Here is a 27,782-nt window from a genome sequence, read left to right as displayed (position 1 = left end):
GACCTGCCTTGCCAGCGGAGTTGGAAGGGACCTCTGGGGATCGTCCAGTCAAACCCCGCTGGCAAGGCAGGTCACCTAGAGCAGGTGGCACAGGAACGCGTCCGGGTGGGTTTTGAAATTCTCCAAAGAGGAGATTCCGTGACCACCCTGGGCAGCCTCTTCCAGTGCTCTGCCACCCTCAACGTAAGGAAGTTCTTCCTCATATTCAGGTGGAACTTCTTGTGTTTTAGTTTCTGGCCTCTGCTCCCTGTCCTGTCACTGGGCACCTTTGAAGAGTCTGGCACCGTCCTCGTGGCACCTGCCTCTGAGATATTTATGTGCATTGATTAGATCCCCTGTCAGCTTTCTCTTCTCTAGACTGAACGGGCCCAGCTCCCTCAGTCTCTCCTCATATGAGAGATGCTCCAGACCCCTGTCATCTTTGTGGCACTCCACTGGACCCTCTCCAGCAGCTCCTTGTCTTTCTTGTACTGAGGAGCCCAGATCTGGACACAGTAGAGCTCCCTACACAGAGTAAGAAGCTACTGTCTGGCCTAGAGCCGGCCACCTGAGTCCCTCCGGACTCAGCACTGAGCAGCCTGCGGCTCCCGCTCTCCTTATACCTGCGGGGGCTGGGAAGGGGCCGGTGGCTGCTGGCAGTGTCCTACAGCTGGCAGGAAACTCTGTCTTGTTTGTTCCACACCGGCAGAGGCCATTTGAAAAATGGGACTCCCGAAGCATTTTAGGGAGATGGGTGAGATTCATCCCACAGTCTACTGGTGAAGAGCAACACAGAAGGAAATTTGGGTTTGTGTCACTGGGAGCTGCTGATGCTGATCCTGATCCACTTCACCTAAGCCGTGCAGTGTTTTGTGGACATCACTTGCTGGCAGGAATTAACTTACCTGTAGTCATCAAAGCATTTCTAAAAATGAAAAATTCAGTGTTAAAACTGACACGGGCCCATACTTGTAGTCTGTGTGTGCGCGGTTTTAGCACTTACTTCCTTGGCCAGGTTACATCCAAAAGGTGTAGCAGTATTGCAGAGCTATCGGAACAGGAAAGGGAAAGTCTGCTTTGACGTGTGTAATTATTTGAGGAACATATTCCCAGTGAACCATTCTTATGAACAGCTACTTGTAATAATTTGCTGCTTCTGCAGTTCCCTCTGTCACTGTTCAGTACTTTAAAGTTCATGTATAGTCTTTTGAGCTGCTGTGGGTAAAGCTGTATTTAGAAAGCCGTGCCGCCTTTTATGTGGTTTCATCCTCAGCCTGGTGAGATAAGCAGCCTTTTTAACAGAAGTATTAAACTTACTTTTGCTGGAAGCAGAGTGCAGAAACTTCAACATTCTGTAATTTAGTACCAGGAGAACACTTACAGATTAGGGTTACTGTTGATGTGTTTTGGGCCTCCCAAGGGCAACTTGGTTTGCTGAAACGAGTTTGAGACACAATGAAGTGGAAGAGGGCTGAATAAGAAGTGGTTCTTACTGGTAAAACTAGTAATCTCTTATTTTATGACTTGTTAGACTGGACTTAAGAGAGTCTGCATGCTCAGTATTATGAGTGAGGTTTCTCAAGGCCCACCCACTGTTGCTTTTGAGTGTGGCCAACCAGTTTCAGAAAAATCATCCTAGGAAAGTGAATGTTTAAATGTTTGCTGTATTTAAAATTTCTTTTACATAAAACTTGTCTGGATCAGTGTATAAATAAAGTCAGCTAGTGCTAGAGATTGTTTTATGCAGGAATTTAGTGCAAGAACTTGGAAAGACTTGGAATTTTGAATATAAGTGGATACAGATTATATCCTTATCTTTTGCAGAGGAGGTCAGATATTTTTCTGCGAAGTAGATTGCATCTGGAGAAGAGAGACTACTCGGGCGTCATTCTGTGGGTCCTAAATAAATTAACTCAAGAAGCAGACCTGGCTTATCACTGTAGTAATCTCAAGGAAAACTTTGCAGTTATAATGGCAAACAAGATATTAGATTGCCTGAGGAATGAGACTGTAAATAATAAAAAGAAAGTCAAAATGCCCTTAGCAGTTTAACCTGTTAAGAATATCTTGTGCAGTCACTGTTGGTCACCTGTGAACTACCATGTATTTTAAAAAGAATTTAGTTGTCTAGTCATTTTATGTTCCTTTTAAAGCATGGCTCTACCTCAGGTTAACACAGGCATAAATACATTGGATTGGGGTTCTTTGAAGGCAAGTCGCATTTGATGTTTTCAAAGCTGAGACTTTGTAACTTAAACCTCAAGCTAATATAGTTTAAGAAATAAAGAGACCCTCTGAAGGAGATGGAATTTTCTTTTGACCACATGGTGGCTGTGTTCTTACCTGTTCATTTGAAGCACCTGATGCTTGTGGGGAAAGGAGCTTGATTCAGTTACCCAATACTTATATAATCCTGGAATGCAAGTGCAGTACTAGTCACATGAATGCTAAGTACCTTTGTAGGTGTGCAAAACAAAGTATAAAATCGTTGCTCTTCAAACTCAAGGGGACCAAGTAGTCATGAAGAACTGCCTCAAAATTTTTCCTCTTCAGCTGTACAGGTTTGTACTGTACAGTTCAGAACTGAGTCTTTTGGAAATGAAAATGTGTGATGGTTGCATTTTTAGACTCGTAACTTGTTTTGCTTGAAAATCTGTTGTGTAAAGTCTGGATATACGTGCAACCTTTGTTGCAAAGAGTTATGTCTATGTGAGAGATCTGTCTTGCAGCAGGAAAAGTTATTATGTGTGGCTCATTGTTCCTAATCATTTTCATTTCTGCCTCTAAGGGACACTGTCAGCTGCCTATTAAATAGGAATAAATGAACATGTAGAAGACTGAAACAGTTATGGTTGTTGTACGCAAAGCTGCAGCATCCTGGAAAACAAAAGCTATATGTCTATTTAATGCACATACACAAAAGGACAACCTTATTCCCAGAACAAAAATACCACACCAGCGTGAGAACACCAGCCTCTCTTAACCCGTATTTCTTCCTGTTTATGCACATCCCTGAAATGAGCATTAAGGTAGAAGACTTGCATAAAATAGTGAATAAAAGTACATGTGTTGGGATAACAAGTCCAACTACTTCTCCATAGTTATATGAGTCTTCAGATTGCTCTCAGGGTGTGGTTTCACACTGCAGCTGACCCAGTCTGTTGCTGAGTTTCCACTGAAGGAGGTGGTTCAGTCTGCCCCCAGCTATGTGTTCCTGCTTCTCCTTGCAAAGACATTAGTGCCTGTCCAGGGCTGTTGTATGCTGGTGTCAGGGGCTATGCAGGCAGAAAATTAATCACAGCTTTTTGTTGACAATAACTCTGTATCAGGTAACAGTGGGGTTGAATGAATGACAGTGCTGGCACAAGAAAGGAGACAGGAAAACTGCTGACAGAGGGAGAAGTGGAGAACTTTCCTTTTTCTAGAGCAATTGGGTATTTCAGTTGTGACCTAGCATGGGTTTCATGGTAGCTTTAACTACTGGAAGCTGGAGCAGCCTCATGCTGGCTCTGACTTCCTTTCAACAGACAGTAAGCTGGCTTGGGAGTATATTCAGCCAAAAGTTAGAAGGTTTTGTCAAAGTTAGTTTTCACTTGCCTCAGCTCATGGCTCAGTTGCATATGCATTGGTGTTTGTATTAGCATGTAGTATGACACAACATAAGTTATACCGAGGAGCTGTCATCAGCTCTGTTTATGTATTTCAGAAGCTTTCTTTTGGTAAAGTTCCTGTACACTGATAAAACTTTGATAAAGTTCCTGGTCCTGTACACTGAATGTTAGCTGGGATTCATTATGTGCCATCCTAGGGTATGTCTCCTAGGTTGGCTTCATACAAAAGGAATGTAGTTGCCCATTCTGGAGTGGCTGCACAGAGGATTGAGTGTGATCAGGAAATTGGCTTGAAAGGCACATTCCACATCTGACCTTAAATGCTTATGTAGGTGTGCTAATAAAATCAGTTCTTGGTGTCTCTGGACCAGTGGTGAAATTGCTTATAAAAGCTACAGTCATCCAAAAAAGGAGTTGTGAAGTTCATTCCTTATGCATGGCATGAATATGATAGCTGTTCCATTTGTTAGATTTGTAGAATTCTTGTTTAGGTGAGTTAATCACAAAATGTTTTATGAACTTGTACCCTTGATTATGAATCATAGAAACTTCACATATCAGTTGTGCATGATACTCATCTGAAATGAATGAGTTAAGTCATCTTGCTTTAAAATACAATATTACTAGAAAACAACAAATATGTGAGAATTAGCATGTATTATCTCTAAAATTAATGAATTGTCATCGTCAGTGCTGAGATTGTACAGCGTTTCCTGACTTCTAATTTACTGTTAGAAAGTCTTTGAGATGACAGATGACTTGTACAATCGTGACCAGTTTCTTTAATTACAGTATGCTTGCATTAGTTCAGTAAAAACCTAGTGTAAAGCCTATTATTGGCTCATCAGCCAATTTCAAGCTGTTTGTTTGTTTTTATGGAGTCTTTACAGGCAGATTAGTTTTGATCGTTCTTGTATCATTGATGGAAAAAAATTACCGTCTCTGGTTGTCTGCCTCAGCTCTCTGTCAGAGTTTCCTGCCTCATCAAAATTGTGAGAAAATACATACCCATGACGGAGCTGCTGTGGAGAGAAGTCCAGACTCTGAGCATAGAGCCATAAGCTTAGTTTTTGCACTGTGCAGGAAAATAGCTTAGGTGCGGGCATATGCTGCCTTGTGTTGTTGTTGGGGTGGTAGTTTTTGGCAAGCATAGGGAACAGAACATGCAGTGGTAGTTTTCTCAGATGCCAGAGCTCATCTGCTGACAGGCAGCACAATTATAAATGGAATTATAATCCACAGGCAGGACATGGCAAAATGAAATTACAGGTTCTTGATTTAAAAAGTTGGCTTCTTTGTTGGAAAATGGATGTAGAGAGAAAGGGATCTAGGGAAATAAAAGCTTGTTCACAATGATTTTATTGTTTCAGTGAATTTTCCTACAGAAAGACTACAGTAGAGTCTACCAAATGCCAACTTTAAATGGAAGCTGGACCAGGGCATGCTTAGGATTACCTGTGTGGTAGAGACATGCAGAAGAAAAACTCGTTCTGGTTAATTTGCGGAATTTATTATTCTTTCAGAACTGATGAGGTAAGAAGTTAGCATTCTTTATGCATAGCAAATTCCATGCCTTCCTTTCAGTGATATGGATTTGGAGTATATTTAAAACTAGGAGTACTTTCAGGTCTTTAAAAAAATGCGTGCTGTGTGAAAAGCTTTCCTCTCCTCATACTGACCTTTAACTAGTCTTCAACAAGCCTAAATTTAAAAAGAAAAAAAAAATCACTTAGTTGAATCCAACCCATGCATTTTGGGGTTTTTATTATTATTTTAAAATTCAAATTTATTCTGAGGCAATATTCGCAACAGGTCGTTATGAAGGTGTTCTTCCAGTGTAGAAACCTGTAAGTTATAGCAATTTTCTTACTAGTCTGTCATATATTTTGTTAGCCTGAGCACCATAAAGTTGATGAGTCTGTAACCTTTTGTGATTATAATTTTCCGTAATTTATATATCATATATATATATAAAGGATGTTTGTACATGCATTATGCTGTATCCCAGTCCTCATTTAGGAAATAAGAGCTGTTAAAAATCTGTCTTAAATAGAAACAGTGCCTTGATCTGCAGTTAAGAATATTCCATTTGTGAATTACCTATTTTTTCTCTTCAAATGTCACCATAATAAAGTATTTTGTTCTTAACAGAGTAGTAGATTGGCTTTGTTTCTGTTTATTGGTGAGATATATAAGTGGTCTACTTTCTTTTGGTGGCAGAAATGGCTCCTAGTCTGCTGTGTGTGCTGTGAATTGTGCTTTGAGTTTCTGCAAAATTCTGGTAAAGAAATGTTTACTTTAGTGATGTTGCTTTCACAGAGACTATAGTGGACTGCAAATAATTTCTTTTTACATTTAATTAGTTTGAGTAGTCTCATATCTCAGCAGCATTTAGTCAGAGAACAGTTATTGTTTTGTAAATAAAAGGCAGAAAGTTAATGGCAAAACTTTAGGGGTATAGATTAAGTCTATTAGAGTTATATTTGTTTTCAGTGGATTTCTTGGTGTAATTGTTTTTGAGCCTATGAAATTGACTGGCATTCATACTGTATACAGTGACTTACATAGTAAATAATTCCTTCATAATTCTGTATACCAGCACAGCACTCAGATAATGTCAAGTGTCGGCTCAGCTTTGTTTGAAAACAGTTTATTTTTTTCTTTTTTAAATGTGCTGTCAGATGACAGCAGGAATGATTATTATCCTTTCTGACATGACTGGATAGAATTCTAAAATCAAATATCAGGGCCTTTGGCAAATGCAGCTGTCTTAGAAACAAGTTAGCTCTGCAAAATTATTGATTGTAAACCTGGTCTTTTTCCCATAAAGATGATTCTTTTGTATTAGAAGTTTTAAGTACTTTACTGACTGTGAAAAATGGCAAACATGCCTTCATCTTAGTCTAATCTTCAATAAATGTTCTGTAGATACTGTGAAATTATAGGACTTTGCTGGCAGTCTTTATGACTTTTCAATTGTATTTGCTAGCTTTCAAAAATATTAGTCCTTGCAGACAAGTTTCACACCTATCAGGTCATAAATATTTGCTGTTTAGGTTAGTCTTTCTTGTGGAATTCCTAGACTTTAAACTGGAGTTCTGTTCTTTGCTTAAATGAGTTTGAGGTCAGAAGTGAATGTGGGAGAAATATGTTGACTATCAGATTTTTCTCAGTGGAGTTCCAATAAAGGTAAGAATATTTTCCTCACTTTTTATCCTTTAGTATTTCTGTAGACCATAAGCATATTCTTAAGCCAGCACTGTCATTCTTTCTAAACTAATGTACTGAGTTGGCAATCATGTTCATGACTTGCTTGTTTATCCACCTGGGACTAGTGTCTGAAGAGTAAAACTATCCCTACACTTGTTATACAAAAAGTACACTATAACTTAGGCATGTCTGTCTGTGTATAGGGGCTGTGTTTTGATAGGTTAAAGGACTTGGAAAAGATGACAGTCTGACCTGAATTTCTGGAATGGTTGACTTCTGACATCTAAAATGCTTCTTAAGTTTGGTAGTAGAGCAATGAGTAGGCTCAGTTTTGAAGATATTGAAAGATATTTCAACATCAGTAATTCCAGAAAAGGATGACCAAGACTAAGCTGTGTAAAATTTAGCATTTGGTGCTAACTATACTCTTGCTGCAGGCTAATAGTCGGGAATTTTGTAGAAAAGTCTGTTCTCACTACAATAGTGTGTGTGTGATTTGCTTTTTTCTGAATTGAAGCATCTTAAATCATTTAAGACCTAGTGTTAACAGCTGAGTCTCAAGTGTAGCTTTATAAACATGCAGCACACTGTTTTTAGAACTTTGACAGAGTTTGTTTAAACTTTGATACATGCATTGTTAAGGCTTGTAGGCCCTAGTGGGAGAAGGAGAGCAGTGCAAAGCTAAGTAACTAATTAACACTGCTTATATTGATACTCAGAGGAAAAAAAGATTGAGATGGAAAGCAGCTTAAAGTAATGGGCACAGTAGCTTCAGGTAAACTTAGATGAATGTGCTCAGGAATGACTGGAACAGTCCTATTTGACCAGGCCACAGCACGACCACTAATTCTGGGATGAGAGAATGTTTTAATCTTCATCTTATATTAGCAAAAGCCAGAAGCTTGTGTTCATTCTTTGAGGTTTTTCTGTGTTACATTTGTTCTGGTACAGTATTGAAAGGTAATGTGTGGAGAAAATGTTAAAACTGAAAAAGAAAGAAAATAATTATTAGTAGGGAATATCAATCACTGGATTGCTTCAATTATAAAGAAGGTCTGAAAAGAATCAAAATGTCGATATAAATGCTGCTCTCTTCAGTATTTAACATTAGGAAAAATAGGAAAAATATTCAACCTAATGCTGCATGGCAGGAGCATCCACAGTTGGAATATCTGTAAAATATCTCTCCAGTGCCTGCTAAAGCTAGATGCTTTCTTGCTGCTTATATGCAAATAGTTCTGTCCATTTGCTTACGTTTTAGGAAATTACATTTTGAAGATCAGCAAAGCTTCAGAAGTTGTTTACTTAAATAAACTGCAACCAGGAGCTCAAGCAAGCAATAAATAAAGGACAAACTTGGTTAGTTTTCGTAAGTATTCAGCTGGATTTTTAATTATTGCAAAAATAAGATGAGGTGCCTCAGAAGATTACAAATGAAGAGTATCATTCCATGTGTGCCAACTGGGGCTTGTTTGCCATTTCTACTTCAGAGCTTGTTGTCAGAAACATAAACTGCAACCATAAAAACAAATACTAGACATCTGATGTTGACCAGTCAGAGATGCGTACTATACAAATTAATTGCAGTTTGTTCACAAAAACTTGTACTTTTTCTGTTATAAATAAAGGTTGTGAGGAAATAACTTCTGAAGCTCTGCTGAGGTGTTTGTTGGTTGTACAGTAGACAGATTCAGTTTAATAAAAGAGCAAATAACTAACACAGTAACTTTTTGTTGGCTGACTGAGTGAAGGAATCATACTGTGTGACCAGATAGATGAGCAACAGGTAGTGCTCAGGAATGAGGAACCGTGCAGCTGAGAGCAGAGGAGGGAGGAGCTATTTAGATTAAGGAGTATTGAAGAATTACATGGTGGGAGAAGGCAGGCATGTGAAATATCTCATTTTAACCGCTCTTTATGCATCAAAAATTAGAAATGGTTCTTATAGGTCCCCAGAATGTATCTTACTGCTTCAGCTTTTTTTTTTTTATTTCCAGTTCTTCTGGCTGCTTTATTACCATTTCTGCTTGTAAAGTGCTTTTCTCATGAACACCTACTCTGCCAGAAAAACAGCAATAGAGAGAATCTTAATATAAGCAAAGAGCAACTGCCTTGAGGTCTTCTAGGTGTTACTTGGGGGGATAGTAGTTGTTTTCTAAGCGAGTGTTCATCTGGCTGTCTGGATTTTCCTTTGTTGGTGCTATTGAACATACCAGGAAGGCATACAATTCTTCATTCTGCCCTCTTTTTGAGGCTATTTGGCAATAATTTAAGTTACAGTCGAGTAGGACAGTCTATGACTAGATATTTGGAAAAGCGATCCCTCTAAGTCATTATCTTGAACTCTTTTGTAGTTGCATGTAGGGGTGCATCTGCTTGTCTTTGTGGATTGATTGATTGATTGATTGATTGATGGTGTTCACCATGTACTACCAAATCAAGAAGGGAACTGCTGACCTCTGGAGAGCCGTGGAGCTCTACATGAGAGGTTCTGCAGGTAAGACTCATGTGTAGAGCTTGTGACAGCTTTTGCAGGAGCTGTTAGCAAGATCACAAACTTTGGTTGCAAATGGAAAAATCAAAGCTATTGCATTGAGGCATGAAAGCCTCTTTCATAAATGAGGCTAATCCACCATGAACTTTTATGCTACCAGGAACAACAAAAGGTGTCACAGACCACTTTTGCAACAGGTTGAGGTCAGGAATGACCTAAAATATAATTGGTTCAAAAAGGACCACAGTAGTGAAAGTTCTGTGAGGTTTTTTGTGTGCATGTGGTGTTCAGCATATTCACTTGTTAAGAATTTATGTGCTTCTGTCATGAATCAGAGTTTTAAATTTCCAGTGCGTTTTGCTGCTTTTCTATTACACTGTTATCAGAGTGTAAGCATGACTCCAAATCTGCCAACCCGTAGTCTGGGAGTGGAGATGCTTGTAAAACAGATCCCAAAGTACAGGGGCAGAATAATTTGAGGCTTAAAATACTGGATCATTTTTTTTTTAATTAAGTTTCATTTCTGATGTGATTAATTTTGAAATTTCATTTAATTGAAACAGAAGTGTGTTTGAACCTGAAATGACCTGTGGAACAGGGAGTTTAGTTCGAAGTATCTACAGAGAATTAATTGTCCAAGCTGATGAGTAGCTTGTTCTCCCTGATGGTATTTTAGCAGTCTGCTTCCACTGTGGATATGTGCAGTGTGAAAATCAAGGGCGGAGAAGTATTAGGAGAAGCTCAGACAGTAAGAGACTCTAAATAGTTCATTGTCAGAGAGCGTGTGTTGTCTTGGAAGTCCTCCAATACTATTTGGTTTATTTCTTCCAAGGACTGTGTTCTGAAGCCAGGTTTGTGGCATTGACTGAGATCCGTCTTCATGGAACAATCAGTAAGACTTAAAAGGAAGACGTTACTATTTGTTATGCAACAAAATACAGCGATGTCCTAAATATACTCTGTGCCTTGGAATTCTTAGTATCAACTAATTAACTCTATTTACTATTATACTTTGAAAGTACCTAATAAGATAAATGATATATTAGAGGTAATTTTATACTTGCTGTTCAACATGAATATTTCCTGCTTCACACTTACTGAATACCAAATATAGCATTATTTGTTATCCTTCGCAGATGCATTTTGCAAATGATCTTTGGATAGGTGTAAGACTATTTAAATGTTTGTCATGTGCTGAAACATAGAATTCAGAGCAATACTTGGACTGTTTCTTTTAGTGGCATGTTTTTGTTCTATCTACAATTGTGGTTTTTTTTCTTGTGCTCCACCATGTGCCAAGGTTTGTGGAGCGATGCAGAGAACTGGGTCAGAGACTTGACTTGGTTTAAAAATAACTCATCAAAAGAAGGATCTTTGTCAGTTCTCTGTCTTGTTCCTGCTGCGCAGTGCTGTCAACAACTGTTGCATCTGAGAAACTGTCAAGTGAGGTTTTTTTGAAGAGAAGTTAAAAAAGCTAACTAATATTCACAAACTAATCAATATTGCTTTATCCAGTTGACAACAGGTGAGAGACTGTGGTTAAAAACCTGTGCCAGGCTGTGGTCTGCACGTAGTGAGGCAGGTTGATATAAATGAAGTGAAAGGAATTGATCTAACAATGGTTGCAGAACAACAAGATTAGGAGGTAAGGAATTGTGAGGAAAGAAATGTATTTAATCTAGGAAAAAAATGAGTGAAGGAGTTTTTCATAGTACTTTGGTGTGTAGTGATAGTCAGGTTTGTTTTTTTTTCTCTGCTACAACAGCAATGATTAGGAAACATTTTTTCAACTTGTTATACATCCCTGAATTACATTCCACTGTAGAGATATTGTTAATTTTTGTTGTAGCCAAGGTGATCGGATTACATGACTTCAGAAGGGTGCCTGTGTAGGACAGTGCATTCTAGTACCCAATTTCAGGTTGTATTCCACTAAACTTTTAAATTGGAAATCATTCTGTCGTACCAGTTTAATGGTTAAGTTTACCAAGAGCTTTAGAATTCTCATCAATGAATTGCTGCATGTGACATACAGAAATAATGTTGATATGATAATTTTTTAAATTTTAAACTGTGAATTAATATCAATCTGTGATCAGTTGCATTTATATTAACTAACAAAACTGAAGCAGGTTATTCTATTTAATTTTTTATCTTTATCTGAAGTAAAAAATTAGCTTTTTTATTTTTTAACTTAAAGGTTGTTGTTAATGTGTACAGTAAAACTCAAAATCGTATTCTAGATATCGAAGCACAGGTATATTCATATATCTGGTTTAATTCAAGTTTGTATCAAATACTGTGAAATGAATGTGGAAACCTGTTTTGTATTTCTGGCGCATGGTTTACATGATATTGTTCATGGTGATTGTTTCATTTAAGCATAAAAGAAGCTTTCTTACTGTAAAGGTGAGCAAACACTGGAAGAGGTTGCAGAGTCTCCCTATTTGGATATACTTAAAATCCTAACTCAGTACAGTCTTACGCAACCTGCTGTAGCTGAGCCTCCTTTGAGCAGGGAGAGTGGAACAAATGATCTCCAGAGGGCCTTTCCAAGCTCAACTATGCTGTGATTCTATGTAGGAATTCTTCATGTTTATTAACGTTAAAAAAAGAAGTCTTACACCAACAATACAGACATGAAAATCATTAATGTCCTGTTCAGATGAGATGATACAAAAGGTCCCCTTCCGAGTTTGTTCACTCCCCCCCTCTCATCAGCACAGACCATGTGTGTTGTAGTTTCCTGTCCACAGAAGTTGTCTCCACGTCTTGCCTCTTACCACCCTCTGGTATGGAACAGCAGGTACTTCAGTAACTCTCTCCAAGCAGATGAAATATTTTTATCTTTACTGTGTAGGTGGCATACATGTTGCTAAATTTATTGTTTTGCCATTGAAGTCATCCCTGTTTAAGTACTGTTGTACTTTTGTGTGAATAATGTTTACAAATAATGGGCTTGATTTGCCTTGTAGAAGAACCTGAGGGCAGGGAGACTCTCCCAGGGAGGCTTTCTGAGTTCTGGAAAGTGCATTTCTCCACATTTGATAGAGATGTGATTTGTTCCACTTCACCTGGAATTTGTAAAGGTTCTCAAGTCTCAAGTTTTTTCGGTTCACAAACCTTTCCAAGTTCAAGGGCCTCTTGTTGGAAACCTGTTAGAGTTTTAGAAGGTACATACTTGAAACGGTGCCTTTGACATTATATACTGCTTCTTATACATGTCTGACTTACTCTGGCCTCCAATCGGGAGGTCTGGAGACACACCATCTTTAACGCTGCTGATGCTTTTGAGAACGCACGCAGGATCACTCTTGAGGAGAAAAGACAACGCAGAAAGAATCGTGTCTTGCAGAATATACCACCTAAGGAGTCTTTCTGTTGTGCCTTTTGCAATTGGACGTTCCTATCTCGTATTGGCCTTTTTAGCCACAAACGTGCTTGTAACAAACGTGGGTAGAGCCCTCCCCAAATCTTCATTCGCGAAGCCCAGCCATGAACGTGTCTGATTTGCACCAAGTCATTATATTGCTGATGCTGCTGTTACTTCTTTGCAGTATGATGACTGAGTGTGCAATTTCATAATTTCCAGCTACTGCACTGAGGTGGGGTTTTTTTGGTGTGTTTTTGGTTTTGTGAGTTTGATGTTTTGTGGTTGGTTGGTTTTGTTTGTTTGTTTGTTTTTTGGTTGGTTTGGGGGTTTTATGTATCAACGTCTTCCAACAGTTCTGGAGCTTCACAGAGTTGTTGACCTTGTTAATTGAAGTTGTATGACCTCAAGATCTTCATATCTAAGGAGATTAAAACAGTTGTGAAGCATTTTGTCTTGAAAATGGCTTTGCGGTCCTTGAAGAGTTAAGGATAGTTGCTTATCCTCTCTCTTCCTAAGAAGATGAAAGCCCTAAACCTAAATCTCAGAGAAGCAATCCCTTGATTATTTTTTAGTATTATTCTCCCCTTCAGAATAGCTTATTACCTGTTGAATGTTTAAATCCTCCTTCAAGAAGATTATAGGTGTGCTGTTTTGAGTATGTTCAAGCATACAGTCAGCAGAGGAATCTCCACAAGATGTTTGCATTTAATGATTTTACTCAACCTTCAGTCATGTTTCTGATTGGGATATATCCTGTATTTGAAATATAGCTATAGTTGGATTTGACACCTACTTGTTCAGCAGCTGCAGAACATTCTTTCTTTGTTGATTTTTTTTGTTGCTGGGGTTTTTTTTTTGGTTTGTTAGTTTGTTTTGTAGTGGGTTTTTGTTTTGTAATCCTTAGCTTTTTCCTTTTCTTGATGCTTATATCTGGTGTATTTTCTATATTTATATCTATTTACTTTTAATTGATACTCGCTTTTCCTTTCTAATACTTATCTGTCGTGGTAGCTGAATTATTAATTTGGGGTTTAGCTGAAGTTTTTTTTCAATCTGTTGGTACTCACTAGCTGCAAACAAGGTAATTTGTAGCTCAGTAGTGGCTTTGAAATTGAACAAAGCCATTACTGCCTAATGATTCCATAGGCTCAAAATGTTTGCATCATTGCTTCTTTTCATAAGACATTAGAGTCTGGTTAATTTGTTTGTTGATGCTAGGCCACCTAATCCACAGGCTTTCTGTTTTGGTTGTAGTCAAGTATGTGGATGTTCCCTCATTCTTCCAGCATACAGTGCTTTAAAAAAATGGGCTGCTTTTACTGTTGCACTGGTTTCGATTGCCAGCTGTCTATTGAATCCCCTCTGCTTTAGCTCTGCTGGTTACTTAAACTTAGTGTAATTATTTTTGGCATTAGATTGAGTACAGGCAATTTATTTTAGATGTTGATGCCTCAGAAGTTTTATTTGATTTGTCATCTGTCGATTTACACTGTCACTTCTTTCCTGGTGGCACTTTTTGTAGTCCAACCAACCTGTTGAAACTACTGTATTGTATTCAACTATATTGAATTATTTTTTTCATTTATTTGTTTTTAGAGAATGTCCTGTTATCCCCTGATGTCTCACCAGACATCACACTGCAGAAATACTACAATGGGAAAATACAAATATGCAGGAGCTGTAGGACAATGTGTGAAGTGTGATGCAGACATAGCCAAGTGATTTAATGGAGCTTGTTTCTGTCCAGCAGGATTTGAGTTGTGTGTACAGCCCAAGGCATGCTGATCCTCTTGGGACTTCTTTGAAACTAAGTGTTTGTGAACATCCCACACCTTGCTGTGACAAGTTTTACAGCAGCTTATTTTCATGAAGTGCTAGAATCCTGGTACATGGCAAGGAGATACCCAACCAGCTTTTTGTTGAGCCACATGTAGTTCAGCTGTGGTTGATAAACCCAGCTGATTCATTGTATGGAGTTATTGAAGTGGTGCTGAAGCATAAAGGCTTACTGCTTGTGGATCACGTCGCTCAATTGTTGCTGTGTGAAAATGTAGTTCACTTTTTCAGTTGGAACTTGCCTAACTCCTAGTAGTCAGGAAATGAGCAGATGTGACAAGAGACCAGGTTTGCCAAAAAGAGAACATGATTGAGCTCCGGTGGGAAGCGCGAGGACAGAAATTAATGCCCGTGGATTTCGATTCTCTGTGCCTTCTTTGCGTGGATATTCACAGGCAAAGTCTCATGGACTTTTGTGCCTGGGGATGAAATTGAAGGAAGAGAGAAACTAACAGTACTATGAGAGAAATACCACCTTCATGGGATTAGATGGGATCCTTCTGAGCGATGAGCTCAGAAACTGAGTTGTTGAGAGAGCTAGCTAATGTCGTTGCAAGCCATTTTTCTCTGAATAGTTGTGGAGATCGGGGGGCGGGTCTCAATGACTGGAGTAAGGCATGTTGCAGTCATCTTTGAAATGGGAAGGAAGGTTAATTTGGGAAACTGCGGGCTGGTCAGCTACAGTTTGGTCGCTGAGGAATTGTGGAGCAAGTCTGCTTGGAAGCCTTTTCTAGGCATATGAAGGTGAAAACAGTAGGATTGCCAAGGGTACTTGTGAACCAGATTATCTGGTGTGATGGAAAGACTGCAACTGGTTGAGGAGAGAGAAGCAGTGGGGCCACCTAGGCTGACTTAAACTAGTATTCCACTGTGGTGTTCCCAGAGCATCCTCGTGTCTCATTTGAAACATTGCAGTCTAGATAAGACTACCAAGTATATAAAAAGACAGTCTGGATCATTTAACTCTGAGAGTCTGAGTTGGGATGTGTCATTCTTAGTATCTTATTAGTGACCTGGCACAAGCAGGGGTGCACCTTGAGTAAGATTGCAGTGTGAAGAGGGGTGCAGTCAATATGTTTGGATACCTGGCATGCTACTCTGAAATGTATGAAATGACTTCTGTAAAGCAGTTATGTTTAAAGTTTCTTTCTACTAGTAACTCTGTTTCATTTCAGATTACCGAGCTCTGTGGTGCAACAAGACTTGGCTATTTTGGAAGAAGTCAGTTTTACATAGCTTTGAAACTTGTTGCTGTGGCCCAATCTGGTCTCCCTGTGAGAATGGAAAGCTTAAATACAGGTAAATCATGGGCTTGGGTATGGGGATTGAGTTGCAAAGTGGAATTATTGGTAATTGGCTCACAGATTGTTATACAGTAACCCTGTAAATTGGTGTAGTATGTCTTTTTGTATGCGTTGCTAACTTTAAAAATGTAGAGAGACTACGAGAGAGTGTTTTCTTACCATGCAGTAAATACGAGGTGAAATACCTTACTCACTGAATAAGTACTGCATTCATCATGAAGTGGATGAACTACTTGTACCTACTGTGTAGGTACAAGTTAATTCTATAGGTGACTAATGTGAGAACTTGTGTGCTGTATCCTCTAATTAAAGTGCTAATAAGAGCAATGTAAACTGGAATGAAAAGAATGCAACATTTGCAGGCTTTTGTAGTTGCTGGGTTTATGAAGCCTTGATTGTGACAAACAAAAGGTTATCTTTTCTGAAGTTACATTTCTTGTCACTTGGCTTGACAGTTTTTTCCCTTCTTAAGTGCAAATATGAAGATTGGTTTAAGATTTTTTTCTAGTGAAAAACCTGACCTGTGAAAGATCTTTGAAGTCTGTTATCAGCCGAATCACCTGTTATCCTACTTTTCGAAGGTCAGCTCTGGTGTGGGTGGGTGGTGAAATAGGAACATGAGAAAGACTTAGTCTAGGAAGATGATTCAGAACAGCAGGAAGAGCTTTGATATGAGGCTCTGTTGTAGCCTTCTGAATGAGGTAAGTGAATCCGTGTCCTTGTTGCTCTGTAAGATGAAAAGAGACTTAGGAAGTTGAAGTAGTGAGTTTTAAGTCACTGTAACCCTTGCAGTGTAGTACACAACTCACAAGTTAAAAATATCTTTGGAGCACAGCTTTACGTTAAGATGATTTCCGTAGTAGATTTTATGTCTGTAGAATACATGATATGCTATGATTCTTATATGCTAGTAGTTAAAAGAAATCTTATGAGTTTTTTTGCATCTAAAGGTTATAGATTAAACAGAGTAGTTAAGGAGACTATATTAAAAACAATCTGGTATAACCGAAGTATTTGACAAAGCTATAAAAAAGAAAGAAATTGCTGCGTGTACGCTTACAACTGTGTTTATTCTAGGCTCATACAGGCTGTATATACTGCTTTCACGAGTTTTTGTAGCTTTTTGGAAAAGTGCATTGTTTTAGTCAACATTTTGGTAGTATTCAAGTTCCTTTCTGCTCATAAGTCACTGTATGTTTATAAACCATTTCCCTAGTTTTCCTTATGAGTGTTCCCAAATATAAAACTTTAACAAGTTGTAGCAGAATGCCCTAGAATCAGAAAGTTGGAAAAAGAACCTTTGACTCTTAATATCTGATAGAAGTGGAACTTGATAAAACAGTTGTGGGATTTCTTATCAAATGCCTGTTGAAGAAGTCAAAGACAAATCTGTATGTAGCTTTTTTCAGGGTTTTTATAAACTTGGTTTTATTTTAATGCAAGATACCTTAACCAGAAGGAACTTTTCTATTAAAAAAAAAAAAAAGAAAAATCACAAGAAATATTAGAGAAAGAAGTGACATAAAGATGCAGGGTTAATTCAGAAATATAAAATGTGTTACTGTAAAATGAGCAACCATTGGAACTGTTATAGTGACATACATTTCCTTGATTCATGACAATACTTGTAATGATTTCTGGGTTTCTAGGAACAATTTTATGTAAGTGGTTCCAAACCTACTAAAATACACCAAGTACAGTAGACAGAACATTTATTTTTACACTAACTGTTTTTAGCTATGGTCTGTTGCCTTGGTTGCAGTGGTTCCAGTCCTATCGCTGAATTTTCTGCTTCTAGAATGATTCAAGTGTTGTTGTAACAGCTAAAATGCAGCAGGCTGAAGAATCATAAAATGATTCTGAACTTGGGTTACCTTCCTTTCAAAACTGGCTGCTCCCCACAGTCCATTTCCAAGATGTCTTGAAGAGGAACTGTTAAAGCCATCCGAAACTAAACTGTATACTCTTTCTCTCTTCAAAGTAAAATATTTTAAATTAGTTAAAGCTTATATTTACAGACACCTACTTTTTAGCTCTATTTTATTCATGTTTCATCGATTTTCTTAATTTTATTCATTCTTTTGTCTTGGAATTTTTATTTCCCCTTCTCTTCATGTCTTTTTTGCTCTTTGGTGTGTCTCTTCAGTGAATGGGAAGCTTGCTTTATCTGAGTTGCTGAATGGAAACTCAGTCAAATTTTGAATCCTAAGTCCAACATAAGTGTGGTGCAATTAATTCTTAAATGCATGCTTTTTTGATTACTCAGATATGCAGTAGTATAAGAATAGTTATTATACTACAAACCTCTAAAGCTGTTGTTCCTTTGCTGTCCCAGAAAATTTTCCTTCCAAGGAAGCTAAAAATTGAGACATGAGTGAATGATGTCTATTTCAAAGTAATATTTATTTTCTAAGTATAGAATTCTGGTTTTGGTGGAAGAAAATGTTAGAAATGATGTGGGCATAAAAAGTTTGGAGAACTTTTTAATTTATTCATTATCAAGGGTTTGTTCCATTCATAACAGCTATCACATTTAGAATTGAAGGATTTCTGAAGAGTAACAAATGCAGTAGTGTTGAAATGAGGTTTTTCTGCTGTTAGGAGGAAAAGTCAGAGAGCAGATTAGCATGTAGGAACTTAGTACAGCTAAACAAACCTATATTTATCTAGTCATGTTTTTAAAGAAGACAATAGAGTATTTTGTGTTTCTTCTGAGTCCTCTTTTTTTTTGTGAAATTGTACTAGAGAACTCACACCAAAGTCTCGTTTTGGAACAGCTTATTGCATAGACTTCCCCTATGTCAGTTGGATCATTTAGTATCTGTATTATTCCTTGTTTTGAGAACATAAAATTTTCACTTGTATGCAGTGACTTTTTAACTTTTTGGCTGGCTGTGATTCATTGTTTAGTTACATGTTATGTAGGTGCTAGAAATAGTAGATAAATTTTGAAAATTACACTTCAGTAATGAAATGTTGGCAACACTAAATAAAAATGAACTAAATCCAGATTTTCTAATTGCTACTGCATTTAATGCACAGTTGTGCAAAACTGTTGTGGAGCTATGTGAAGTCATCTTTGTATACCAAAGCCAGAACTTGGGTAACAGGGTCATGAAGTGTAATGCACAATAGGTATTTGAATTTTTCCAGCTGCCAGGTGTTGGCTTGACTAGAGCAGTCTCCGTGTGTAAGGAATTGGTTCACATGTGAAACTTTACCTTCAAAATAGAACTGCATTTTTATTTTTAAGCATCATACTTATATATAGTAAATGGCCTGCTGTATTTTTTTTAACAGTAAAGGACCTCCCTCTTCCCAGATTTGTTGCGTCAAAGAATGAACAAGAATCAAGACACACAGCCTTGTATTCTTCAGATGCTGATAACTCAGCTTCATATTCAGGTGTGATTCCTCCTCCTCCACCTGGCAGAATACAAGTCAAAAAAGGCTCTGTGAGCCATGATGCAGTTCAGCAGCGTACATCAACTGATCAACAGGTAAATTATCTTAAAAGATTAAATGGGACTCTTAATCACTACTTTGCTGTGTTCGTGTCAGTTTGATAGGGATTTTAAGCTTTGTTGCTTTCAATATATAGTTTCTTTAAAAAAAAAAAAGTACTGTTGTATATTATACATGAAGACCATATATGCCTCTGAAATACTTGCATGTAGGAGACATTTTTAATGAAGGCTTATAATCTGTGTTTAAAATATTGAGGGTAATGGACATAGAATGTAGACAGAAAAGAAAATCAGTGTGTTAAGATATGATGGCAAATATCAAGTTGTAATCATTATGATACTTGTAGTTCATTTATTAAGTAGTTCCTGTCGGTTTCTTGGTCATTGGAACAGTGGTACTGAGTCCCATGGAAGACGAGATTTCTAGTCCTTCAACATTTTCCAATATGTATGAATCTGAAATACTTTATTTAGAATTTTTTTTTTTAAATTTTCACAGTTGCTTTTCTCTACCTGACATTTTATTGAGCTGTTTAATTGTTAAGTAGAGACAACGAGAACCAGAAATAACAGATAGAAGTTTTCACATAGCTTTTTACTGTGTTTTAATAAGAAGAAAACTGATTTCTTTTCGTTCACTAGTTCCTTCATCCTCAGCTGCAAGATGTCTGAATAAATGAAAACTGTAAGGGCTTACAACTCTGTGCCACCTCATACATAATTTCTTGGGTTTGAAGTCTTTATGCTCTTTTTCCATGGGGAAACAATTTCTGATTGTCTTTTCTACAAGCAAGAATGGAGTACAAATGCTAAATTTTCCTGTGTGCATTGAATGACCTGTTTTCTTCCCTATGGTGTGCTTTTTTCTGGGCTTATTTTGTAATGAACTGAGGATTACAAATGTCCCTTAGTCTCTCTGGGAATCAAGGAATCACTTATAAACATTTATTAGTGTCTGTGGAAATAACCCAGACTGATCCAATATAAAGAAAAAGTAAATTATTAAAGGAAATCCATAGTCAGTATTTGGCTGTCACTTCCTTTCTTCCAGAGGGGAGATGACTGTAATGAAAGAGAGCTGGCAGTAGGTCTGAAGATACCTTTTTGTTGTCTAGTTTTGGGAGGTATGTTTGAGAGAGCTCTGAGGCACTTCATGAAGAAATCAGGAATCACAGATTTCTGTTATCTGATGGTGGGGCTGAAATTGGTTTGGTTGAAATTGTGTTTTGTATGCTTCCATCATGATGTTGAGTTTATTTAGTGAACAGCTGTAATTTGATACAGGAATCCGTAGTGTGTAATTTTAAAATAACAACAACAACAAAAATCTGATGTTTGAGGTCTTCAAGTTCAGGATAAAAAAGCCACGTATGAGCATCTAAATTTCTTTTCTCTGTCTTGGCTGGTAGAAGCAATTTGGTATCTCTTTCACACAAGTCTGTGTGGGATCGTAGGAATAAAGAAACTGTGTGTATAAGTTCTTTGAGAGATCTGGCCCAGAAAACAGAACTTGGAACAAATGTAACAGACAACACAGCATTGAGTAGAGCAGTTTTAAGCTGTATTTATGGTCTAGAACATCAGGAAGGTATTGTCTGATTTTGCACTCTGTTGTAAAACTGCATGTTCTGTGGCTGATGCTACATGTCTGACTGTACAATGAACTCATTCAATCAGCCTTATTGTCCCAGTTATTATACTTATTGATTTAGACACCGTGTTAGAAACAAGCTGAGAAAGGAGCCTAAGCCCAGGTTTCTCATTTTACCATGTAAATGCTCTAATTGTGTTATTTTCCAAAAAATAGGTACAATGTTATCCATGTTTTTATGGAAATTGCTGATTCAGTTGTCTTCATCTGGAGATAGCACTCAGATTTATAAAACGTAGGAAGAGTTTCAGATTCTGAATTCTCTTGCCTCCTTTTTGAGCAGTGAGGATGAAAAGAGCTGAAGTCTGAAAAGTAAATAACAAGGTATCATTTTCCTAGGATTAACACCTAAGGAGTCTGCCACCGAAGGAGTCTTTCTACTGTGCCTTTTGCAGCTGGACTTGTCTATCTCATATTGGACTTTTTAACCACCTGTGCGCTTGTAGCAAGTGTGGGTAGAGCCTCTCCCAAATCTTCGTTTCTGAAGCCTAGCCATGATCATGATTTTCCTAGGGATAACTGTCCTTTCTGGGGGAATATGTCAGTTTAGCTTGAATATTTCACTTTTGGAGCTTATCATGTAGCTGTTAGATACTTTGTTAGGGAGTTTGGGGTTTTGTTTTTTCTTAAACTGTTTACTGACTTTGATAATATGCCTGACACTTGAAAATACACTGATTTCTTAAAATACTGTGGCTGAAATATTATTTGTATGAAATTGTAAGGTATGTTGACCTTCATCTTTAAAAACAAGGTTCATTTATATCCAACTTCCTATATTAGTGAGATTTGTCATACGTAGTATATCATCTCATAATTGTAAATAGTTTATGTAGAAGAATTTTGCTTAGTATACTGTGTACTGAAATATCCCAGCTAAAACTATTTCTTAATCAATGCATTATTTTGGCAGTTCCCTTCAATGAACTTCACTTGGAGGCAGGCATCAGGAAATGGCAGTCAGGTTGTTTTCAAAGAGTTGCTATAAATTAGGTCATCACAAATACCTTTTTCTGTCTCTAGGCATTTTTGTGGTAGTGTTTTTAGTTTATAACGGATAAGTATTATGCAAATATAGCACTGACCAGAAGTTTATATCTTTTCAATATTGTTAGTGTTATCAGAAGATGACTGAAGTCACACTCAGGTGTCATGGAAGCTGCAGAACTGATTCTAGGAGTCAAGCTGAATAATGAAAGATGCTTTCCCTCACTGGATGGCATGTTGACTGCACATCCTAGTAAAGATAAACAGTGAATGTAAATATTTTTTTTTCTTCTAGCAGAATTTCTTCTTCCTAAAAAATAAATACTAAGTAGGTTTGAGCACTTCTGGTGACAATGTGACATCTATAAAAGTACTTTTGGTGATGTGAATATGTTACCATAGTGTATATACATATCTCTGTACCTTAATAGTAGCAGCTATGCTACTAAAAATGCAGATTTTCTTAGAAGGAGCAGTAGTGTTGAGATTAGGAAGAATTTTCTGTCGTCTTAAAGTAGCTTACAAGTGACTAAGTGTTCTCAATATCAGGGATGTTTTGTGTTTTGTTGTTAAAGCTAAAAAGCAAATACTTTTTCCAGTGTCATTAAGTATGATCCAGATGTTGATCAAGTACTGCTTTAGGATACTTTCACCTGTTTTCCAGGAAAGGGGAGTATCTGGCTCAATAGATACTGATGCTTCAACACTGAAAAGCATGTATTTGGCAAATGCTCATAGGCTGAACCTTGCTATGTCCAGGTGAAAATATAAGGTAAAGCTGAAGACACTCATCTACCTATGTGTGCATTAAGCATATTAATGGCGCTCCAGATCATATTGATTTATTGCCGTATCAGTGCAACCTTAGGAGGAGACAGCTCAAATTTGGCACCTGTAGCAGTCAGAATTTGATCATTTCAACATTTTTAACTATATGAAAAGTAATGTGACTTTCTTTTAAGCTTTTTCCAGTAGTCCATTTCTGTTCACTTCTGTTTCGTAGATTGAACAGGTAATACCGGATAAAATATATCTGGTATTAAATAAATTGTTTAGGAGCACAGAACTGGAAAAGACCTCATATGTGATTTAGTCTAACCCTCCATTAATATGAGAAACTGTATTGGATAATGAGTTTTTTAAAAAAATCAGTGTTTTCTCTTGAAATCACAGCCTTTTATCCACCCTGACCATATTGGGGAAAACTATTCCAGAGCGTTAGTGGGAATATAGTGGAATATTCATGGGAATATTATGGGAATTCCCAATTAACTTAGCTCTACCTGTTCTTTTAACAGCTTTGTCATTAGTACTTGCTTCAGAATTCCACCAGTATTTACTAGAAAACTATTGCATTCCACTTCAGCTTTGTTTCACTTGACAAGACAAAACAATCCATTGTCTCAGTTTCATCTCATAGTTACCAGTAATCCTCATAATCCTTCTCTGCCTGTGATCCAGTTTGAATTTTTACTTATTGAAAATATTTTACTACACTTGAATTTCTTGTTCCAAATGATATTTCACCAGTATTAATACTATTTTGTAGTGTTCTTTCCTACTTCTTGATATATCTTACCTCATATACCTGTGAATAAAACAAATATGTCATACTTTACATATTGTAGGGGTCTGATAGTTGACCTATACATCTAGTTGTCTCCTTATGCCCTTTGGTATTAATTTTCATAATGCAAGAAACTATGTTTTACATTTTAAAATTTGGTAACTTATTGTTACTTATGTACTGGAAGGGATGCATCAGCATGTTACTTAGTGTGCATAATCAGTTACCTAAAGTATCAAATTAGTTTGTTGCCTGAATCAGTCATTCAGGAGCATTATTAGAAACATCCCTTCGGTCTCACAGTTCCTGTTCTAATACAGTCCAGTGTTGTTCCTTCTGTAGCCTTCTGTTCTTTTACACCTTAGATTCTTGTATTAATCTCCATGTTGTTGTAACTATCTTGTATGACACCCCACTGAGGTATGCTGAGCTTCAGGTTAAATGTAGTGCAATTCCTTTTTCTAGAAAGTCACAAAAATATCAGCCAATTTAAGTAACATTTCTCATGCTGTGATTGATCCCTTTTTCATTTGTCTCTGTTGTAATTATTATTTTCCTCAAAAATCTAATCTAAATCCTTTCAAACTGCTGAGGTCAGACCACCAAGTTTGTAATTGGCTGAACCACACACCCTCTTGAAAGATGTGTAGCGCTGCATGAGAGTTCTTGTTGAACCTTGGGCTGTTTTGTTCTTCAGAATGAATGCTAGTTGATTACAGAACATGGGTTCTGTGATGCAGTTACCATCACTAGCATAAATCTATCTTCATGATGGGTATGTTCCCTAACTCTTATGCAGGCTGTGTCGTATCAGGACCTGGATCACAATACCCTTAGAGCTCCCCTTTGGATACCATGTCTGACTTCAGTGTCTCTGGAATTCTCCTCAGGAGCATTTCTATCTGGCCTGAGATGTGAGATCCAGGAAAAGATTTATAATCTCATTTGACTCATGTATGCTTGTAATGGCCTTGTGAGGTTGACATCCCTCTGGACAGTATAGTCCCTTTAGCACATTATTGTGTTGCCTCATCCCAGTTTGTTTGACTTATCTTCACTAAGGTTCTTCTTTTAGAACCATATGTTATACAACCTTTATTAATTAACATACTATTTTAGTAAATGCTTGTCAGTTCAAAAATATCCAAGTTCCAAGTACTTCATAGTGTCTTGGTTTTTTAATTCCAGTTGGACAGAAATAATGCTTTTCTACAATATTTCTAAATGTGATTTTTTTCCCCTAAATTAAGATGTGTTACTTTAATTTTTACCTGGTAGCTGTAACTTTATTTTTGTATTAGTTATTGACAAGGATTTTCTCACTAGTTTGATTTAATGTGAAAATGTTAACCATTTATGTCAACATACTTTTATATAGATATTTTCTGAAATAAAGAAAACCAAATGTTGGATGGAGGCTTACTGAATAGTCACAATTGTCAGCTTCATTGGGGAAAGGTTGCTTGATGAGCACTGTGTGTCAAGTTTTAATGTTCACATGCAGTTACTAGAAGTAGTGAGTAGTTTCCTTTAGGTAGACTGTCATACTTTTGTTTGCCTCATGTTTTCTTCTGTGTCTTTCTGGACCATCTGTTTTGTAAGAGTACTGGAGTAAATGAATAATGTCTGTATCCAAGCATAGCTTTTCGTAGGTTTACTCCATGATGTTTTGTCTAAAAAATTCAAACATCCTTCAAATCTTGTTTGATAAAAGATGGCTCGTGAAAGCCAGTGGAAGAGGGAGCTTTTTATTGATTTAAGTGGTGCATTGTCTGGGTTTTCCTAGCACCTGTTGCACAATGCTAAGCACAGTAGCCATTCAACCTTGATTCTAGCTTCCAGCCTGCAGGTGGCACTTTGGATACCCTGACTCCTTCTCCTCTTGCCCCCATGTTCCTTTAAGTGTAAAAATGTACTGCCATCTAAAATAAATTTCTTGTCAAGCAAATGCAACAAAGAGTAATCTTCAGGCAAATTTCAGAAAGGCATGTAGCTGCAACAAAAAAAAATTCTTGAACTGGTGGAGGTACTGTGGAAGAACAGTGATTTAGACTATGCAGTCAGCTGATCCCTGAATTAAAAGTTGAAGTGAATTAGTGCTGCTCCCAGCCGCTTTGTAATTGTCTTTGCCAGTACATATGGGCATCATTGAAATACTTTGAATGGAAAGTTCGAAATCTTGTGGCCTAGAAACTTATTTAAGGAAATCTGACTCAATGGTCATAACTTACAGAAAATACCTCAGGTGCAGAATTAACCAGGCTGGCCATGTTTCCCAGGAAATATGAAAATCAGAGGGCAACAAAAGGTAAAAGTTTACATCAACACATTAGAAAGTAACCAATCAGTGTGGCCCTAAAACTCTTTTGTTAGGACGTGTATGGTTTTAGAATGTACCTTGCTTGGAGAAAAACTTGTTTATGGAACTTTGTTGCTGACTTTTAGACTCTTGCAGTTGTAATTTTATTTAAAAAGCGTAATGGTCTTAGGGTATTCGGCAGAGTAAGCCAGTTCACTCTGGGGAATCGTGTGGAAGCCTAAGATCAGTCTGTCTGTTGGTACTTGATAATATGTTAACAGTTGTTAACATAGAGTAGCAAACCTTTTGTCTGCTGCTGAAACAGTATTGAGATTTTTAACTTTGTTTTTACTTCTCAGGATATTCGGAGTTCAAGTTTGGCTTTCTTGTTGTTTTCACTAGCACAGTTTAGCTCAAACTGGGAGAACTGGCAAACAAGAATTTCAAAAGATCTAGGTATAGGGAAGAAATTACTTTCTATTATATAAATACTTTACTTTGTACAATATAAATTATTTTTCCTTTGTGTTTTATTTGAAATGGAATAATCTGGTAATCCGAGTGTCTCATGAGAACTGATTCCAGGTGATTCTCTGTTTTCCTACCTGTTCAGGAAGAATATAGTACAATATGGGATTAAAGAGAAGTGTGATCCTTAATATCAGGGCAAAATTACCTTGTAATTTGTAGAGCAGAGAAGTATATCCTAGATAGCATCATTCATTTAAAAAAATTACATCAATGTTTTTGCATATTAAAAAAGCAAGTGGCCTGTCTGGTGATTTTTTTTTTTTTCCCCAGTGCTTAATTCTGGTTTATTTTTTAAATGAGAGTAACTGATTGTGAATTACTTGATGAACATTAGGTACGATAATACATTGTACAGTAAGTAATTTTTTATTTTGAGACCTGGGTTTAGATGTAACTTTTATCACAAGTGAAAGTGAGTTTTATAATCTAATTTGCTTTGTAACTAAGTGATTTAACTTGGCACTGCTGTTGTCTTAAGAATGTCAAGTTAGAAATATATTGGATGACATTGTTTGAAGTGAACATGTCCAGTCCCAGTCATACTGTACCTGACTTCTCCTGTTCTCTCATTTTAATAAGTACTGAAATTTTCACTCTCTGAAATGAGAGTTTAACTGAAGTGATGATTGTTTCTAGAAGTAATGATTTTAGATAGGCTTTTATGTATTTAATGATTTAGAAAACACTTAAAAGATTCCTTTGTTTTATTAGGAGTCCACATCTCCAGTTGTTTCACCACAGCAATCCCCACCAACCTCTCCACATACATGGAGGAAGCACAACCGCCATCCCAGTGGAGGGAATAATGAACGACCTCTTGCTGGACCTGGGCCTTTCTGGGCTCCATTTAGTGAAGTACAACCAGGTATAAACATCTTCTGTTATGCTTCAGCTGTAACCCAAAATTGTGGAATTCTTAATATAATAAATGAGTTTAGGGCAGTTTATCATTGTATTTTCCAGTCCTGAAAACTTTCTTGCAGATTCAAGTGTTCGTGTTGATGATAGCACTGTGGAATCTGGGATCTTGAATATGGCAGATCCGTTTCTTACTGTCACATGGGAAATGCAAAGGGTTTGGAGGGAGGGAAATAGAGTATGTAAGTTTTCCAGCAGAAAGTTTTTGATACAAGACTGATAATCCTGTTGAAATTGTGCAGGAACTATCGTTATACTTGAAAATACAGGGAACTCAAGGGAAGGCAGCGGATAATGTATTGTTTGTTTGAATTTCTGTTAGGTTAGTTGGCTTAATATATTTGGGAACAGTGGAGCAATTGTAGTTCAGGTTCTAATGCTAAATGATATCTTGGATTTTGTAGGCTGTGGTTTGAGACTGAACTGTGGTTGCTTGACTTATTTCAGTTATGATATTCCAAAACTGGTCTGATGACTTTCAGTTTACTGTCATTCTGTAGTTGCAAGCATCCGTGGAGGACCAGGGATTCTGTTCTTAGAATTGGTTGGATAAGA

The 27,782-nt window shown here is 37.3% G+C and overlaps 1 protein-coding gene across 1 annotated transcript in view; it reads left to right on the top strand.

Annotated features, from left to right (window-relative positions):
* Window positions 1-744: 744 nt before the first annotated feature.
* REPS1 (RALBP1 associated Eps domain containing 1) overlaps window positions 745-27,782 on the top strand; it is a 61,470-nt gene continuing 34,432 nt past the window's right edge. The window contains exons 1-4 of the mRNA XM_027670230.1: window positions 745-758; window positions 15,679-15,802; window positions 19,108-19,307; window positions 27,021-27,174. Of these exons, the coding sequence (XP_027526031.1) occupies window positions 15,784-15,802; window positions 19,108-19,307; window positions 27,021-27,174 (373 nt within the window). The 5' untranslated portion in view covers window positions 745-758; window positions 15,679-15,783. The remainder of the gene's footprint in view (window positions 759-15,678; window positions 15,803-19,107; window positions 19,308-27,020; window positions 27,175-27,782) is intronic.

Source organism: Corapipo altera, unplaced genomic scaffold, assembly GCF_003945725.1.
Source record: "Corapipo altera isolate COAL_440 unplaced genomic scaffold, ASM394572v1 2b, whole genome shotgun sequence".
Classification (NCBI taxonomy): domain Eukaryota; kingdom Metazoa; phylum Chordata; class Aves; order Passeriformes; family Pipridae; genus Corapipo; species Corapipo altera.
This window is presented reverse-complemented; position numbering and strand designations above follow the sequence as displayed.